This window comes from Ictidomys tridecemlineatus, chromosome 13 (genome assembly GCF_052094955.1).
Source record: "Ictidomys tridecemlineatus isolate mIctTri1 chromosome 13, mIctTri1.hap1, whole genome shotgun sequence".
Classification (NCBI taxonomy): domain Eukaryota; kingdom Metazoa; phylum Chordata; class Mammalia; order Rodentia; family Sciuridae; genus Ictidomys; species Ictidomys tridecemlineatus.
Window position 1 is genome coordinate 13,646,659 of NC_135489.1, and position 18,141 is coordinate 13,664,799.

General features: G+C 36.4%; 1 protein-coding gene and 1 long non-coding RNA gene across 10 annotated transcripts in view; one reads left to right on the forward strand and one right to left on the reverse strand.

The window, feature by feature from the left end:
- Positions 1-18,141, forward strand: part of Pign (phosphatidylinositol glycan anchor biosynthesis class N) — a 120,174-nt gene that overhangs the window by 15,358 nt on the left and 86,675 nt on the right. For all 9 annotated transcript variants that reach the window (XR_005727948.2, XM_078029928.1, XM_078029924.1 and 6 more), the window contains 4 exons: positions 3,571-3,695; positions 4,882-5,012; positions 6,103-6,219; positions 17,691-17,731. Coding sequence is in view for 8 of the 9 variants with exons in the window: in XM_078029928.1 (XP_077886054.1) it covers positions 3,571-3,695; positions 4,882-5,012; positions 6,103-6,219; positions 17,691-17,731 (414 nt within the window). In the remaining variant the exon portion in view is untranslated. The remainder of the gene's footprint in view (positions 1-3,570; positions 3,696-4,881; positions 5,013-6,102; positions 6,220-17,690; positions 17,732-18,141) is intronic.
- LOC144369765 (uncharacterized) lies at positions 6,988-15,201 on the reverse strand. The gene is made up of 2 exons (XR_013429508.1): positions 14,737-15,201; positions 6,988-9,123 (listed from the first exon to the last, which is right to left on the reverse strand). It is a non-coding gene; the product is annotated as an uncharacterized LOC144369765 (long non-coding RNA).

The window sequence follows — 18,141 nt, forward strand, 5'->3', positions numbered from 1 at the left end:
CATCAGAAGCACTGATTGGGAGTGAGGTCTCAGGTGAGGCTAGAGCAAGAAGCAGGGTCTTATCAAGTCAAACTGTTTTCAAATCCATTCTATTTTCTACTCACTTTTTTTTTTTTTTTGGACTGAGGATTGAACTCAGGACCACTCAACCACGTCCCCAGCCCTATTTTGTATTTAATTTAAACATAGGGTCTCACTGAGTTGCTTAGTGCCTTGCTATTGCTGAGGCTGGCTTTGAACTCGTGATCCTCCTGTCTCCACCTCCCAGGCCTCTGGGATTACAGGTATGCACCACTGCACCCAGCTCTCACTTTGTTTTTAAATTGTGGCAAAAATACACATAACATAAAACATACCATCCTAACCATTTTTTTTATCCTAACCATTTTAAATACACAATTTAGTTGTGTTAAGTACATTCATGTTGTGCAAGCAACCTTCAGAACGTTTTTATCTTGCAAAACTGAGACTCTATAGCCATTAAATGACCTTTTTCCTTTTTCTCTCAATTCTTGGCAAACACCATTTTGTTATTATACATTTTGATATGACCACTCTAGATATTTCATTTCGTAAAAAGAGGAATCATATTGCATTTGTCTTTTTATAAGTAGAATAATGTCCTTCATTAGTTCATCCATGTTGAATCTACTCACTTTAAAACTCAGTTTATACATCATCTCCTGTTAGATCTTCTGTAACTTCTCTTGCTTGATCCTACTTCTACATTGACTTAGGTAACAATCCTCTATATCCTCTATTCTCTATTTTATCATGCTATACTGAGATTGTTGATATGTTACATATTCCCCTTCAATTCTCTCTTTGTATTATATTTTCTATATAATATATAGTAATATATAAAATATACATTGCATTTTATATATATTATTATTATCTATCAGGAAATTGTTTGGTACATAGTTACATGCATTAACTTAGGTTATATTCAGTCAGGTGTAATAGGAAAAAAATAATTTAAAAGTTTACTTCTGTCTCTATAAGACAGAAGTCAGCAGTGAGGGATTGAAGCCCTCTAGGATGCTACACAGTATCAATAAGATCCAGTCTCTGAAAGTTCTCCATTCCTAGAGCCCAAGTTATCTTCAAGGTCATCTCATGATCTAAGGTAATGTTGGAGTTCCAACTGTTATTTCAGTGTTTAGGCCATCTGTCAAAGGAATCAAAAAGGACCTTCTCTCCTACTGAATTATATTTATTTCAAAGAACCTAAGGTTCACATAGCTATTTGACTGAAATGTCTGATTCATATCTCATGGGTCACAACCACAAGGCATATCTAACTGTAAAAAAGGAGAAAATGTGTAGGTTTTAAGTTTTGAGAATTGCCGTGTCCCATGAAAATCAAAGGTTTTGACTCAAGTAAACAGGGAGACTATATGTTGGATGAGTCTTAAGGAGTCTCCCTCAATGCATAGTAAGTACTAGTTGAGTACAGAAATGAATGAATGCTTTAGATGCAAAATGGACCAGTTGATCCTGCAATTTCTACATGTGGTAAAAATAAGAATTCATACCCCATTTGAATTAAATGTATGATATATGATATGTCAAGATCATTGTAATGTTTTGAGCAACCAAAAAATAAATAAATAAATAAAAGTGTGGGGAGAGTTCTCAAGAAAAATCAAAGGGACCTCAATAGAAGCAAAGGATCAGGAGGAGAGAGGAGGGGAAGGTAAAGGAAAATATTGGGGAATGATATTATTCAAATTATATTGTTATATCATGAATATATATGACTATGTAACAACAAATCCCACCATTATGTACAATAATAATACAGCAATAAAAATATAAATAAATAAAATAGTTTTACTTATGAGTATTAAAAAAAAAAAGCCAAAGTAGAGGCTGATGGGTTTAAGAGATTATATTGAGGGGAAAGAAGCTAGGAGCACATTTTACTAATTATATCCAGCAGATCAACTTTTAAAAGACAATGGGAATCTAGCACTGAGAAACAGGTTGAGCTCTACCAGATTCATATCTCATAGCTTCCCAAATCTTCTGTCTATGTATGAATGAACAGCACTTTTTACATAGCTGATTACTTTTTACTAGTCATGAAATTAGAAATTTAATTCAAGTTAGTTGCTCAGTTTTTGCTTGTTAGCTTTCAATTATAAGTTTAGAATTTAACTCCTTTTTTAAAAAAAACTTGTTATTCCCATCTAGATTTAAAAGTTCTTAGGGTTTAGGAAGAATGTATAGGAAAGATGGGAAATAGCTGTATACTTTTGAGGAGTATGGTAGAAATTTACATATATTAAAAATTTATTTTCTAAGACAGCCTTTTCTATTTATTTTTTTAATTGTGATATAAACCAGGGGCACTTTACCAATAGTTACATCCTAGTTCTTTATTTTATTTTAAAAATTTTGATAAGAGTGTCTGACTAAGTTACTGAAGGTTTGTCTTGAACTTGCAGTCTTCCTACCTCCTCCTCTCACGTTGCTAGAATTATATACGTGTAAGCCTGGTTAAAAAAAAAATATTCCTACTTTTGATCAATTTCTCTAATAGCACTATATATATATACACACACACACACATATATACGTATATATATATATATATACGTATATATTTAATACTTGTTTAGTTGTAGACAGACATAAAATCTTTATTTTATTTATTTGTTTTTATATGGTGCTGAGGATCGAACCCAGTGCCTCACACGTGCAAGGCAAATGCTCTTACCAATTGAGCTACAACCCCAACCCCCATTTATATTTTTAACGTTTATAATAATGAAGAATTATTTGAGAAAAAAAACTTCAATGCTTCAAAGCTTTGTTGAAAAATTAAACATTGCTTGTTGAAAGTTAACATATTCTAACCAGGTGTGGTACACATTCCTGTAATCCCAGAGACTTAAGAGGCTAAGGTAGGAGGATTGGAAGTTTGAGGCCAGCCTCAGCAACTTAGTAAAGGGCTGGGGATGTTGCTTGGTGGTTAAATGCCCTGGGTTAAATCCTTGATACAAAAGAATTAACATTTTCTACAGTTGGAGGCATTTATATAAACAACAATGATATATTTTGGTATAGCCAGTTGGCTTATTTAAAATTACTTAAAAGTACTTTCCATGGGTATTTGCATATATGTTCATGTGTATATGAGTATAAGATGAATCATTTGTCTTGGAAGGGGTCAGGAATCCAGTTTTTCATTATGCAATAAATAACTTTTGAATTTTATTTCATTAAGTGGATATTTTTCTATTATAGTGTGAAGAACAGATTCTTGCTGAGGTAAAAAAGTATTTAGGAATCTACTCACAGTGTTCTTAATGAGAGATTATGGTTGGACTAGAATGGTAGCGGACAGGAGAAAGAGAACTGGTTCAGCTCTGAATATATTTAAAAATAATAAATCAGTTCTATTTTTGGTTCTCGCTGAAATTTTTCTTCAACCTGTTATATTTTATTAAGTTGGGTGTGTCATAACAGTGATATTAAGTTTTCATAAAATTAAGATCTCCTTTCTGTTAGCTTTTAAATAAAATAAATGAACTAATTTTTAAACTGATTTGTTATATATAGGACTTCTTTCATGCTGCCAGAAACAATCAATCTTTGTTTTCTAAAGTAAATGAAGAAAAGGTAGTTTTTTTCTTACATTTATTAGGACTCGATACAAATGGACATGCCCACCGACCATCATCAAGGTAATTTTAATGTGTTCAATTTGATTTTTTTTGTTTGAGGGAAATCGCTATGCCCCTTGAACTTCTAAATTATTATGCCATTTTCTTTGTTTTTAAAACAAAGAGCTAATATTTTAAAGAACTAGTATAATATACAGCAAATTCTTAATTATATGAGATATAAGATGGGTGGTAATCCCAGAAGTTTGGGAGACTAAGGCAGGAGTATTACAAATTCAAGGCCAGCCTAGGCAGCTTAGCAAGACCCTGTCTCAAAAAATAAAAAGCATAAGAGATGTTACTTAATGGTAAGGCACCCCTGGGTTCAATCCCCAATACCAAAAAATTAAAAAATTGTAGAGTAGTTAAAATTACATGTGTTATAGTTGTGTTACTTGTAAAATAAGATCTCCTGTACATATTCTTTTCATTATCAAGGCAAAGAAAAATATTTCATTTAAAATATCTATATTTTAGAAATTTATCAATTAATCTTGAAATAAAAAGTATTTTTATGATGTTAATTTTGACATCACAAAAAAGATGTAATTCCTTGTGTGTTTCATTGCATTGTATCTAGCAAATAATGATATAAAGTTTTCTATATATTTTAATGGCAGTCTTTATATATAGTAGCAAATTTTTTTCTCACTTTGGCAGAGCATAAGAGAAAGAAATCTCTTTTATTCCTTATTTTGAATTTGTATTGATACATCTAATAAAAATATAAAGTATATTGAAATAACTGCCAGTATTGTTTAATTGATTGATATATTCAAAGAGAACATCTTTGTTCAACTGCTTGGAAAGATTAAATATAATTTGCTCAAGACATCTCAGACTCTTTTTAGGATGAAGACATTCTATCCTTGAAACAGTGACACTTATCTATTCTGATAATCAGAACAGCAGAGTTTATATTATCAGAGAATATGAAGTCATCGTTATCTCATTTGGGACCTAAAGAGTTCATTAAAATATATGTGCTAATCAGTACCTCTTTTTAAACCATCTTTTAAAACTGTTTCAGGTTCTTTTGTTCTTTAAAGGAGAAAAAATTATTTTTCATAATCTAAAGAGCTCTGATTTTTATTAAAGACTTAAAGGATTTTATGAATTCCTAACATTGAATGTAAAGAGTCCATTTTTGAATAAATGTTTTCTCTTCAAGTTAATTTAATTTGCTCTTCTGCTTCTTTATAAACAGGGAGTATAAAGACAACATTAAAATAGTTGATGATAGAGTAAAAGAAATTGTCTCCATGTTTCAAAATTTTTATGGAAATGATGGAAAAACAGCATTTATTTTTACCTCTGACCATGGAATGACAGACTGGGGTTAGTATCTCTTTAAGTGATACGTACCTTACAGGTAAAATAGTGAATAATGTAGTTTGTAGGTATCTTATAATGTTGAGAAGATTAGGTGTCTTATTTCATGTAAAGTGGCTAGCACAGAGTAGTCATACCCTTAAAATGTTAGTGGAAAAAGAATGATCTTATGTAAAGAATCTTTTTTTTTCCTAATTGTAAGAAGAAGTATTTACAAATGAAAAACTAGGAAAAAAAAAGTATGGAGAAGAAATATCTGGGGGCTGGGGATGTGGCTCAAGCAGTAGCGCGCTCGCCTGGCATGCGTGCGGCCCGGGTTCGATCCCCAGCACCACATACCAACAAAGATGTTGTGTCCGCCGAGAACTAAAGAATAAATATTAAAAATTCTCTCTCTCTCTCCTTTCTCACTCTCTCTTTAAGAAAAAAAAAAAAAGAAATATCTGTCTGCCTAGAATTTACCGTATGTGATGATAAAGGGGTGATATTAGGACAGTATTACTGAGGGGCCTAGAACTGCTAAAATTCTATCTGAAATAAGCCTGTGTTGCCTGTTAGACTCCCAAGGCAAAAGTACTGTGTACTCAAGAGAATGAAATAATGAATGTCAAGATGAGGTGTGGACCTCCAGATCACATGAAAGAATCCTAGTGTCTGGGTCTACTTTATGAAGGATTTCTTTTAGCTATACCAGCTTTATCCATATACCTTGCTGTTCTCTGCAGAAGCCTGTACTGCTTGCTCCAAGTCTGAGTGGTTACTCCCTCAAGGAGCCCTCCCATGTTCTTTGTTCTCCATACTACTCTGGTAATAGGAACAGCTTCTCCGTCATTTCCTGTTATTATTTTAATTTTTCTTCTTTCAATAAGTTACTCAGCAGACATTCTTGTTTTATTATTGTTTTTGTTTTTACTTGTTTGTTTTCATGCTCTGACTTATGGGAATATTTCAAACTAATTGTTTTGAAAATCTACAAGCATTTAGAATGTGGTGGCTAGAATTGGTGATATATGGATTAACTCTTTAAAACAAGGTATTTTTAAAATAGTGATAAGTTCTTATATGTGTCTTATTACTCTTGATGCCTTATTTATAGGTTCTCACGGGGCTGGTCATCCTTCAGAGACTTTGACTCCTTTAGTCACTTGGGGAGCTGGAATCAAGTATCCCCAAAAAGTATCAGCTCAACAATTTGACGATGAGTTTTTGAAAGGTATAAGTATTTGTTTTTATCATTTTATAAACATTATATTTGAAAGTAAAACTAAAATTAACATTTTGAAATAATTTTTTAATAATCACTTTTCAAATTATAGGCTTTTTTCTATATCCAAATGATTTTGAGAAAACTTTATTATAAATAATATGTTTTTTATTAAAGAGAGAGAATTTTTTTTAATATTTATTTTTCAGTTTTTGGTGGACAGAACATCTTTATTTATTTATTTTTTTATTTTATGTGGTGCTGAGGATCAAACCCAGTGCCCTGTGCATGCCAGGTGAGCGCGTTACTGCTTGAGCCACATCCCCAGCCCTGTTTTTTTTTTTAATTAGTTACACATGACAGTACAATGATCTTGACATATCATACATTTGAATCAAATGAGGTATAATTTCTCATTTTTCTGAGTGTACAGGTTGCAGAATCACATTGGTCATACAGTCACGTATATACATTCAGCAATACTAGTGTCTATTTTATTCTACTGTCCTTCCCTTCCTCCCTTCTCCTTCCCTCCCCTCCCAAAACTTCTCTCTACCCAATCTGATGTGACACACTTCTTTTTTTTTCCCCCTCACATCATCATACATGTATTCTGTATAATGATGAGGGTCTCCTTCCATCTTCCGTGCAATTCCCCTTCTCCCTCCCTTTCTCTCCCACCTCTCTTCCCTATTTAGTGGTAATCTTCTCATGCTCTTCTCCCTATCCCATTTTCAGTCAATGCCGAAGTCTGGCTTGGCACAAATCAGGAGCCACTTGTCAAAAAGAAACTAACTTTATTTTTAGAACTACAAACGCCAAACAAAACAGCTCCAGGGAAAAACCCTCAGAGCCCAACTGCCACCACCGGCTTCCACAAGCCTCTCTCCCCCACACCAGCCTTTTCCTCCCACAATCCTCCTCCTCTTGAGGCCGATTGGCTGGGTTGCGTGGGCAGAGCCAAAGAAGTCACCCAATGAGCAGCTCCGTGGAGGAGCCAATCAGCTAGATGTTGCTGGGGCAGCTGTGAGCCAATCATCAGCTGGCAGTCTGAAGGGCAGGGAAACAGCCCAATGAACATCACCGCAGAGGAGCCAATCAGCTAGATGTTGCTGGGGCAGTCTGAAGCTTGCTGGCAGCTGGAAGTTTGCTGGGGCCCCTTTGGCTGTGGCTCTCAACATCTCCCCCTCTCTGTTTAAACAACAAGCATGTGGCTTATGGACCGTGCCTGCCTTAGGTTGTCCAATACATATGGTCCTTACCCGTCTTCGGATGAGCTGACCTCAGGGCGTCAGCCTCCTGTCTTAGGTTGGTACCATTGTAATTGGATCTTACCCGTCATTGACTACCGGTCCAGTATACAGCCACACCTGTGGAGAGGTCTCAGCGGGGGGGGGGGGGGGGGGTGAGGTTCTTTGCCTCACCTCTGTTGACCCTCAAATTTTAGCTGAATGATCATGACAAGCAGAAGGGAGGAAGATATACCAAGTCAATTGACGGCTCCTTTTGGGAAAATTGTACCACCGATGATATCATCAGCAAAAATACCCCAACACTACCACAAGTCGTTGCACCAACAGATAGTTCACAATGCATACAAGTGACACATAGTTCTGTAAGCAGTTCAGTGCAAGTTCTGTAAGCAGTTCAGTGATGGCTATTGCAGAAACTGTAGATTAGTTTTATCTTTATCTTCACCGGCACAGGGATGAAGATAGGAATTCTGGCAATAATGACTAAAGAAAAAATTAGGTAACATTCCAGAAGACACTAAAAGAAAACAATTTTCTTAACAATTTATATTATCTTCATCGGCACTGGGATGAAGATAGAAATTCTGGCAATAATGGCTAAAGAAAAAATTAGGTAACATTCCAGAAGGCACTAAAAGAAAACAATTTTCTTAAAAGAAAACAATTTTCTTAACAATTTATATTATCTTCATCGGCACTGGGATGAAGATAGAAATTCTGGCAATAATGGCTAAAGAAAAAATTAGGTAACATTCCAGAAGACACTAAAAGAAAACAATTTTCTTAACAATTTATATTATAGTGAAGAGAATTATTAAATATAATGAAAACTAAAGGTGAGAGTAAACAAACAGATCTGTTAACCTCCTTTTTGTTTACATATTAAAACAATTCTTAACAGTTATTTACCCAATTTAAATTAAACCATTTAAATCACGTGAATAAAAAAAAAATATTTGGATCCATCTTTTCATGAGCGCTCATCATATATGATATATAGAAATATGTACATTGGACATACGTACATTCAAACATATAACACAAAACACAAGTGTGCACACATAATATAATACATACAACACATAACACAATAGTAAAGGCCTTATAACTTTTTACAGGTACAATCTCTATTGCAATGTTTAAAAACTCTATAGTCAAAAAAAAATAGAACTGATCAGCAAAACATTAACCTAGGTCTGTATGAGCTCAAAAAAAATAAAATAGAACTTCATGATATGGGAAAGGGCAATAATAAAATAGATATTGAAAAAAGCATCCTGGTTCTGTCGCAGATGTAAGGATAGCCAAATTGGAGTTTTGGATATCAGCTATTATGGATTTGAGCTAAATCATCTTCTTTTTGGTCTGTAGAAATCGCTTTAGTTAATCTCTCTGGAATCCAAATCGGCTGCTGTTCTCTCTGTGGAAACACAAAAACAGACCCCCGACTCCAGACAATCACTGGGTCAGGATTTTAGTTAATCTCTCCGGAATCCAAATCAGCTGCTGTTCTCCCTGTGGAAACACACAAACAGGCCCCCGACTCCAGACAATCACTGGGTCAGAACCTTGGTTAATCTCTCTGGAATCCAAATCGGCTGCTGTTCTGGGTCAGAACCTTGGTTAATCTCTCTGGAATCCAAATCGGCTGCTGTTCTTCCTGTGGAAACACACAAACAGACCCCCGATTCCAGACAATTACTGGGTCAGGACCTTTCCATTGTCCTGTTAGAATATCTTTCCAAAGTACCTTGGGCTTATGTACATTTTTTGGACACATATGCCTTTCTGCAGCACTAAGTCCTGATGAATCCAAATTTAAAAAGTTTAGAGTAAAAAGCGTTATTTTAAGTTTATCTTTGGGGAATATATACCCCTTCCCAATTCCATCTTTTTGCTTTAATAAGTACATTTTAATAGTTTGATGAGCTCTTTCAACTATGCCTTGACCCTGTGGATTGTATGGGATTCCTGTTATATGAGTAATGCCAAATGATGAGCAAAATTGTTTAAAAGAAGTAGACGTATAACCAGGGGCATTATCTGTTTTTAACTGTTTTGGAATGCCCACAGTGGCAAAATTTTGTAAGCAATGAGCTATAACATCTTTAGTTTTTTCGCCGGCATGAAGGGAGCCCATCAAAAATCCAGAAGAAGTATCAATTGTAACATGCAAATATTTTAATTTTCCAAATTCTGGCAAGTGTGTGACGTCCATCTGCCAAATATGGTTAGGCATCAATCCTCTAGGATTGACTCCAAGATTAACTTGTGGTAAAAAGGTCACACAATTTTGACATTGTTTTATTATTTGTCTAGCTTGTTCCTTAGTTATTTTAAAACGCTTTTGTAAAGTATTAGCATTGACATGGAATCTTTCATGAAAATTTATAGCTTCTTCTAGTACAGAGAAAATATGTATGTCACGTGTAGTTTTATCTGCTAAATCATTGCCTAAACTAAGGGCTCCAGGCAATCCTGTATGTGCCCTGATATGTCCTATAAAGAATGGATCTTTTCTGTCCCAGATTAAACTTTGTATAGTGGAAAACAAAGAGAAAACAGTAGAAGAAGGGGAAATTCTACCAGCATCTTCAAGGGATACTATAGCATTAACTATATACTGGCTATCAGAAAATAAATTAAATACAGAATCTTTAAACATCACAAAAGTTTGTAATACTGCATTAAGCTCTACCTTTTGAGCTGATTGTTTGGGTACTAAAAATGTAAAAGCTTGATCAGGTGTAACTATTGCTGCTGTACCATTATTTGACCCATCAGTGAATATATTTGGAGCATTCATGATAGGTGTTTTTCTTGTCATTTTTGGAAAAATTACAGGATGCAATGACCAAAAAGACAATAAAGGATTAGATGGTAAGTGGTTATCAAATGAAACATTAGATTTGCACATTATTATTGCCCAAGTATTTAACTCATTAGCTAATTCATCAATTTGATTCATAGTATATGGAGTAATAATTTTATGGGGAGAAATTCCAAACACTGCCTTTGCTGTTTTTATTCCTTTGAGTATTAATTGTCCTACAGCCTCAGGATACCTAGTAAGAATAGTGTTAGGAGAATAAGATAAATGTATCCATAATAATGGACCTTCTTGCCAAAATACTCCTGTAGGAATATTTTTTGTTGGTAGTACAATAAATAATAAAGGCAAACTTATATCAATTCTATCCAAATGCATATTTTCCATATATGTTTCAATGATTTTTAATGCCTTTCTTGCTTCAGGCGTTAACATTCGGGGTGAATTTGGATCTGATGGACCTTTTAGGATATCAAATAAAGGTCCCAATTCTCCTGTTGGAATACCTAGATAAGGCCTTATCCAATTTATGTCTCCTAATAACTTTTGAAAGTCATTAAGTGATTTGAGTTGATCTACTCGTATTTGAATTTTTGGTGGACGGACCATGGTTGAGGATAATAGAACTCCTAAATAATTAATTGGAAAATTTAATTGTACTTTATCTATTGCTATCTCTAGATTATAATTTTTTAATAAGTTTGTAAGTGTGGCATAACATTCTAGCAATGTGTTTTTAGCTTTGTGTGCCAATAACACATCATCCATATAGTGAAATATTTGTAGTTCAGGATTTTGATTTCTAAGTGGCTGGATTACTTTGTTAACATAAATTTGACACATAGTTGGGCTGTTAGCCATCCCTTGAGGGAGTACTTTCCATTCATATCTCTGATCAGGACCTTCATGATTTAGTGCAGGGATAGTAAATGCAAAACGTGGACTATCCTCAGGATGAATTGGAATTGAAAAAAAACAATCTTTAATATCTATAACTAAAACATACCAGGTTTTTGGCAAAGCAGACAATTGAGGAATCCCCGATTGAGCAGGTCCCATAATGACCATTTCATTGTTAATGGCTCTTAAATCTTGCAGTAATCTCCATTTACCAGATTTCTTTTTGATGACAAAAATGGGAGTATTATGGGGAGATACAGAAGGTTGTATATGTCCTTCCGCTAATTGTTGTTTGACCAGATCATGGGCTACTTGTGTCTTTTCTTTAGTCAAGGGCCACTGAGGAACCCATACTGGTCTTTCTGATTTCCATGTAATTTTTATTGTCTCAGTGGCCCTTTGTGAAAATCCAACCCATGTCTGTCTGTTCCTTGATCTATTTGTATTGGTGCTGCTATACATTGTTCTTGTCTTTCTAATCTTTTTCCTTTCCTAAAACCTTGTCTAGCCATAATAGTGGGTGCATTTTGATTGATATTATTTGTTAATGTCAAACCTAATTGATCTAAGACATCTCGTCCCCATAAATTTACGGGAAGATGATCCAATACATATGGCTGTATAGTTCCTTCACATCCTTCAGGATCCTTCCAATCTAATAGCATTGCACTTCTATCGGGATTAGTCGCCACTCCTAGGCCTCGAAGCGATTGAGTGGCTTGTTGTAATGGCCAATGTTTTGGCCATTCTTGACGAGAGATGATGCTAAGATCTGCACCTGTATCCAGTAGCCCATTAAATTCATGTCCTTGAATATTTAGTTTTAGCATGGGGCGAGAATCTAAATTTAAAGAAAGCATAGCCCAATCTACACCTGTGGAGCCTAATCCCTTGGAACCTCTTTCTACAACATGACTGGAAAATTTATCATGTAGGCTTGGTATTATTAGTAACTGTGCTATTCTATCTCCTGGTGAAATTACTGATATACCCTTTGGAGAACTGGCTATAATTTTTATTTCACCTTCATAATTGGAATCAATTACCCCAGGACTTATCAAAAGTCCTTTTAGAGTAGAAGAGCTGCGTCCCAATAATAAGCCTACTGTTCCTTTGGGAAGAGGTCCTTTTACCCCTGTGGGAATGATTTGAACTCCCATCTCTGGAGTTAGTACTGATTTGGTGGAGGCGCAGATGTCCAACCCTGCGCTCCCTCTGGTTTGTCTGATGAGGGATCTGATGTGCTGGGCACTACCCTGATGGGGTTGCTGGGGTTGCTGGGTTCTTCCAGTGCTCCGTATATTTGTGGTTTGGGGCCCCGGAGCATTGGGGCCCCCTGTCCATTTTTTGGCAACGGAGCCCGATGCCTTTGTCCACGATATTGTGGATAAACACCTTGTCCTTGTTCGTTTTTTGATAATGGAGTACCCTCTATGGTGGTTTGAGGACGGTATTCATTAGCCCAATATAATGGAGTACCCTCTATGGTGGTTTGAGAACGGCATTCATTAGCCCAATGTCTCCCTCTACGGCATCGTGGGCAAATACCCGGTATTCTACTTGTTTGATACCTAGTTTTGTTAAACCCTCCTCCTATGGGGCAATTCCTTTTAAAATGTCCTGTTTGTTGACAATTGTAGCATGTTCTTGGCCTGGCATCTAAAGCCTGTTTTACTGCAGCTGCCACAATTTGCCCTTGTTCATTAATGTCTCTGGCATCTAAAACCTGTTTTACTGCAGCTGCCACAATTTGCCCTTGTTCATTAATGTCTCTGGCATCTAAAGCCTGTTTTACTGCAGCTGCCACAATTTGCCCTTGTTCATTAATGTCTCTGGCATCTAAAGCTTGTTTTACTGCAGCTGCCACAATTTGCCCTTGTTCATTAATGTCTCTACATAATTTAATATATGTGTTTAAATCTTCCTGTTTCCATGGTCTAATGATATCTCTACACCAACGATTCGCTTGGTCATAAGCCAGTTGTTTTATAAATGGCATTGCTTGTTCTGTATTCCCAAAAACTCTGGTAGCTGTTTGAATAAGCCTATCTACAAATTCAGCGTAAGGTTCATTAGCTCCTTGTATTATCTTAGATAATTGACCTTGTAAACCTCCAGGTTCTTGTAAAGACTTCCATGCCCTAACTGCATCTACAGCAATTTGTAAATATACACCAGGATCATATGCAAGTTGTTGCTGCCGATCCTCATAAGGTCCCTTTCCTAACAACATATCTAGATTTCTCTGAGGATAACCAGCTGCTGCATTTCGACTAGCCGTCTCCTTGCAAAATTCCTCATTGGCAACCTTCCATAACAGGTATTGTCCTCCATTTAGCACAGCTTTACACAAACTAGCCCAATCTGCTGGCGTCATGCTTAAGTTGGTAATGGATTCGACCAAGCTTACAGTGAAGGGTGCTTGAGGACCATAGGTTGCTACAGCCTCTTTTAGCTCCTTCACTGATTTGAAATTTAAACCCTGGTAAGTTCGCTGCCCTCCTACCTCAAATACAGGGCATACTTGAGATCCTGTCTCAGGATCCAAACTATCAACTGCGGGGGTTGGGAGTCTCTTAGCATATGGAGGTGGTGCTGTTGATTGGACACTTATGCCCTCTGGTGATAGAGTGCTGTTAGTAGCAGTCTCCTGTAGAGGTGGCGCTGTTGGTTGAACACTTATGCCCTCTGGTGATAGAATGCTATTAGTAGCAGTCTCCTGTAGAGGCGGTGCTGTTGGTTGGACACTTACGCTCTCTAATAAAAGGGTCTTATTAGCAGTCTCCTGTTTTAAATTTTCCCCTGATAGATTTTTCTGCTCTAAACTTTCTTCCTCTGTCTCACTATCTCGAAAGACCTTCTCTTTCACTTGAATCTTTTCCTCTTTCTGACTAACTTGAGAGACTTCCTCTTCTACTTGAATCAATATGTCTTCTTCTTCCTCTACCTCTGTCTGAACTGAAGGCTTTGGACTAAGCAAACTAGATACCAACGTCCACAATGACAATGTGCCAACTGGCAGAGTCCCTGGGTTGTTCTTTTCTATTCTTTTTAAATCTTCACCATGATGGTTCCATTGTGATATATCTAACAGCTCCTCCTTAAAAAGCCATGGGCTATATTCTTGTATTACATCAACGTATGCCCTGACTGCTCTTGATTTTACTGGGAAGCTTCCTTCCTCTAACAATTTACTTAACACTCTTTCGGTTTGTTTTTTACTAATTGCTGATCCCGTATTTCTACTATAATACAACCCAACAAGATGACGCCAAACAAAACCGAGACAGAATCCAATAAAAAGGGAACCACACAAAATCATTATAACAGCCTTTCTATCCTCCTGACATATGCATCCGTCCTTTCTCCCTATCTGTTCCTCAAACGCAAATAGTTTTTCCTCAGATGTGAGTGGTTTTTCTTCCCTCTTACTCATCTCCAGGGACAGGAAAGTTAAAACAAAAACGAAGCAAAACAAAAGAGGAGACTTAGAATGGCTCCCCATCCTCTCGCCCTGCCCTCAGGGGCGAGCAGTTTACTTACCCTCAGTTGCTCCCCGTGCGAGCCACCAAATGCCGAAGTCTGGCTTGGCACAAATCAGGAGCCACTTGTCAAAAAGAAACTAACTTTATTTTTAGAACTACAAACGCCAAACAAAACAGCTCCAGGGAAAAACCCTCAGAGCCCAACTGCCACCACCGGCTCCCACAAGCCTCTCTCCCCCACACCAGCCTTTTCCTCCCACAATCCTCCTCCTCTTGAGGCCGATTGGCTGGGTTGCGTGGGCAGAGCCAAAGAAGTCACCCAATGAGCAGCTCCGTGGAGGAGCCAATCAGCTAGATGTTGCTGGGGCAGCTGTGAGCCAATCATCAGCTGGCAGTCTGAAGGGCAGGGAAACAGCCCAATGAACATCACCGCAGAGGAGCCAATCAGCTAGATGTTGCTGGGGCAGTCTGAAGCTTGCTGGCAGCTGGAAGTTTGCTGGGGCCCCTTTGGCTGTGGCTCTCAACAAGTCACCCCCCTTATATCAGAGAAGACATTCAGCATTTGTTTTTTAGGGATTGGCTAACTTCACTTAGCATAATCTGCTCTAATGCCGTCCATTTCCCTGCAAATGCCATGATCTTGTTATTTTTAGTGCTGAGTAATATTCCATTGTGTACAAATGGCACATTTTTTTTTTATCCATTCATCTATTGAAGGGCATCTAGATTGGTTCCACCGTCTATCTATTGTGAATTGAACTGCTATAAACATTGATGTGGCTGTGTCCCTGTAGTATGCTCTGTTTAGGTCTTTTGGGTATAGTCGGAGAAGGAATAACTGGGTCAAATGGTGGTTCCATTCCCAGCTTTCCAAGGAATCTCCATACTGCTTTCCAAATTGGCTGCACCAATTTGCAGTCCCACCAGCAATGTACAAGTGTACCCTTTTCCCACATCCTCACCAGCACTTATTATTGTTTGACTTAATAATGGCTGCCATTCTTACTGAAGTGAGATGGTATCTTAGAGTAGTTTTAATTTGCATTTCTCTGATTGCTAGAGATGGTGAGCATTTTTTCGTGTATTTGTTGATTGATTATATATATCCTCTTCTGAGAAGTGTCTGTTCAGGTTCTTGGCCCATTTGTTGATTGGGTTATTTATTTATTTATTTATTTTTGGTGTTTAACTTTTTGAGTTCTTTCTATACTCTAGAGATTATTAGAGCTCTATCTGATGTGTGAGGGGTAAAAATTTGTTCCCAGGATGTAGGCTCCCTGTGTACCTCACATATTATTTCTCTTGCTGAGAAAAAACTTTTTAGTTTGAATTCGTCCCATTTGTTGATTCTTGGTTTTAACTCTTGTGCTATAGGTGTCTTATTAAGGAATTTGAGGCCTGACCCCACGTGATGGAGATTAGGGCCAATTTTTTCTTCTATTAGACACAGAGTCTCTGGTTTGATTCCTAGCTCCTTGATCCATTTTGAGTTAACTTTTGTACATGGTGAGAGAAAGGGATTCAGTTTCATTTTGTTGCATATGGATTTCCAGTTCTCCCAGCACCATTTGTTGAAGATGCTATCCTTTCTCCATTGCATGCTTTTAGCACCTTTGTCTAATATAAGGTAGTTGAAATTTTGTCGGTTGGTCTCTATGTCTTCTATTCTGTACCATTGGTCTACCAGCCTGTTTTGGTGCCAGTACCATGCTATTTTTGTTACTATTGCTCTGTAGTATAGTTTAAAATCTGGTATCGCTATACCGCCTGTTTCACTCTTCCTGCTTAGAATTGCTTTAGCTATTCTGGGTCTCTTATTTTTCCAGATGAATTTCATGATTGCTTTTTCTATTTCTGCAAGGAATACCATTGGGATTTTGATTGGAATTGCATTGAATCTGTAAAGTGCTTTTGGTAATATGGCCATTTTATTAATATTAATTCTGCCTATCCATGAGCAAGGTATATCTTTCCATTTTCTAAGGTCTTCTATTTCTTTCTTTAGGGTTCTGTAGTTTTCATTGTATAGATCTTTCACCTCTTTTGTTAGGTTGATTCCCAAGTATTTTATTTTATTTTATTTTTTTGAGGATATTGTGAATGGGGTAGTTTTCCTCATTTCCATTTCAGAGGATTTGTCACTGATATACAGAAATGCCTTTGATTTATGGGTGTTGATTTTATATCTTATATCCTGCCACTTTGCTGAATTCATTTACTAGTTCTAGAAGTTTCTTGGTAGAACCTTTTGGGTCATCCTTGAAGATTTTTAATAGTAAGTCAGTATACTATCTTAAACATTTGGGGTTAGTAATCATAGGAATTTCAAAGCTACAATGTAAAAATATTTTGTAAGCCACTGCCATCACAGAAAGAAAACGAACAAAAACAAACTTGTATTGACTACTGTGCTATCAGTTGCCTTAGTAACTCTCTGAAACAAGATTGGAATGAGTTGTGGTCATACAGATAGTCATCATTGTACTTTTTAAATTCTGTCTTTCCTTCATTAGACAGTGTTTTAAAACAATTTTTTCTAAATGAGCATCTAAAAAGCTTAATAAATCACAGAGAACATCAAATATTTGCTTTTTGGTTATTCTTTTGTTTTGTTTTGTTTTGTTTTTATTTGGTATGGGGGATTGAACTCAGAGGCACTCAATCACTGAGCCATATCCCCAGTCCTATTTTGTATTTTATTTAGAGACAGGGTCTCCTGAGTTGCTTACCACCTTGCTTTTATAAATTGACACTGGCTTTGAACTTGCAGTCCTTTTGCCTCAGCCTCCCACGCCTCTGGGATTACAGGCATGCACCATGCCTGGTTTCTTTTAAAATTCTTTTTAAGAAACATGTTCCTCTGCCTTTTAAGCAACTTTTTTTATTCATACTTGTCTTAAAAGAGAGTTATTTCCAGTATCTGTATTTTTCCATGAAGTATTGAACACTCCTAAAAATCAAGTGGTTTATTCTTTTTTTGAATCTTATCTTGTGTCTGATTGTGTCTTTCAGAATGGAGACTAGAGTCCTGGAAGAGGCAAGATGTCAATCAGGTAGGTGTCTATTTCAATTTAATCATGTTTAAATTTAATTTTATCTCCTATAAGAAATTTGGATTAAAAATATGAAAAATAGAACTTTGCAGTAGCCTCATCTTGGGAATGCAACGATGTGATCTGTGCAGACAAAATTCCAACTGACAGTAATTACCACTTTGTCCTATCTTTCACTGGTGAGAAGGGAAGCTAAGAGCTATTTCATCCACTCCAACTGGCAGCTCAGTGAAAAACACAAAAATAGGAATTGACTTTACAGCAAATGACTATAAAGATATTGAAGTGGGTGAAATGTCAGATAAAGAATTCAAGAGAATGATTCATGAGGTCCAAGAGAACACAGGAAAAACAACTGAATCAATAATGTCAGTACATATGAAAATTTCAGTAAGAAGATGAAGATATTT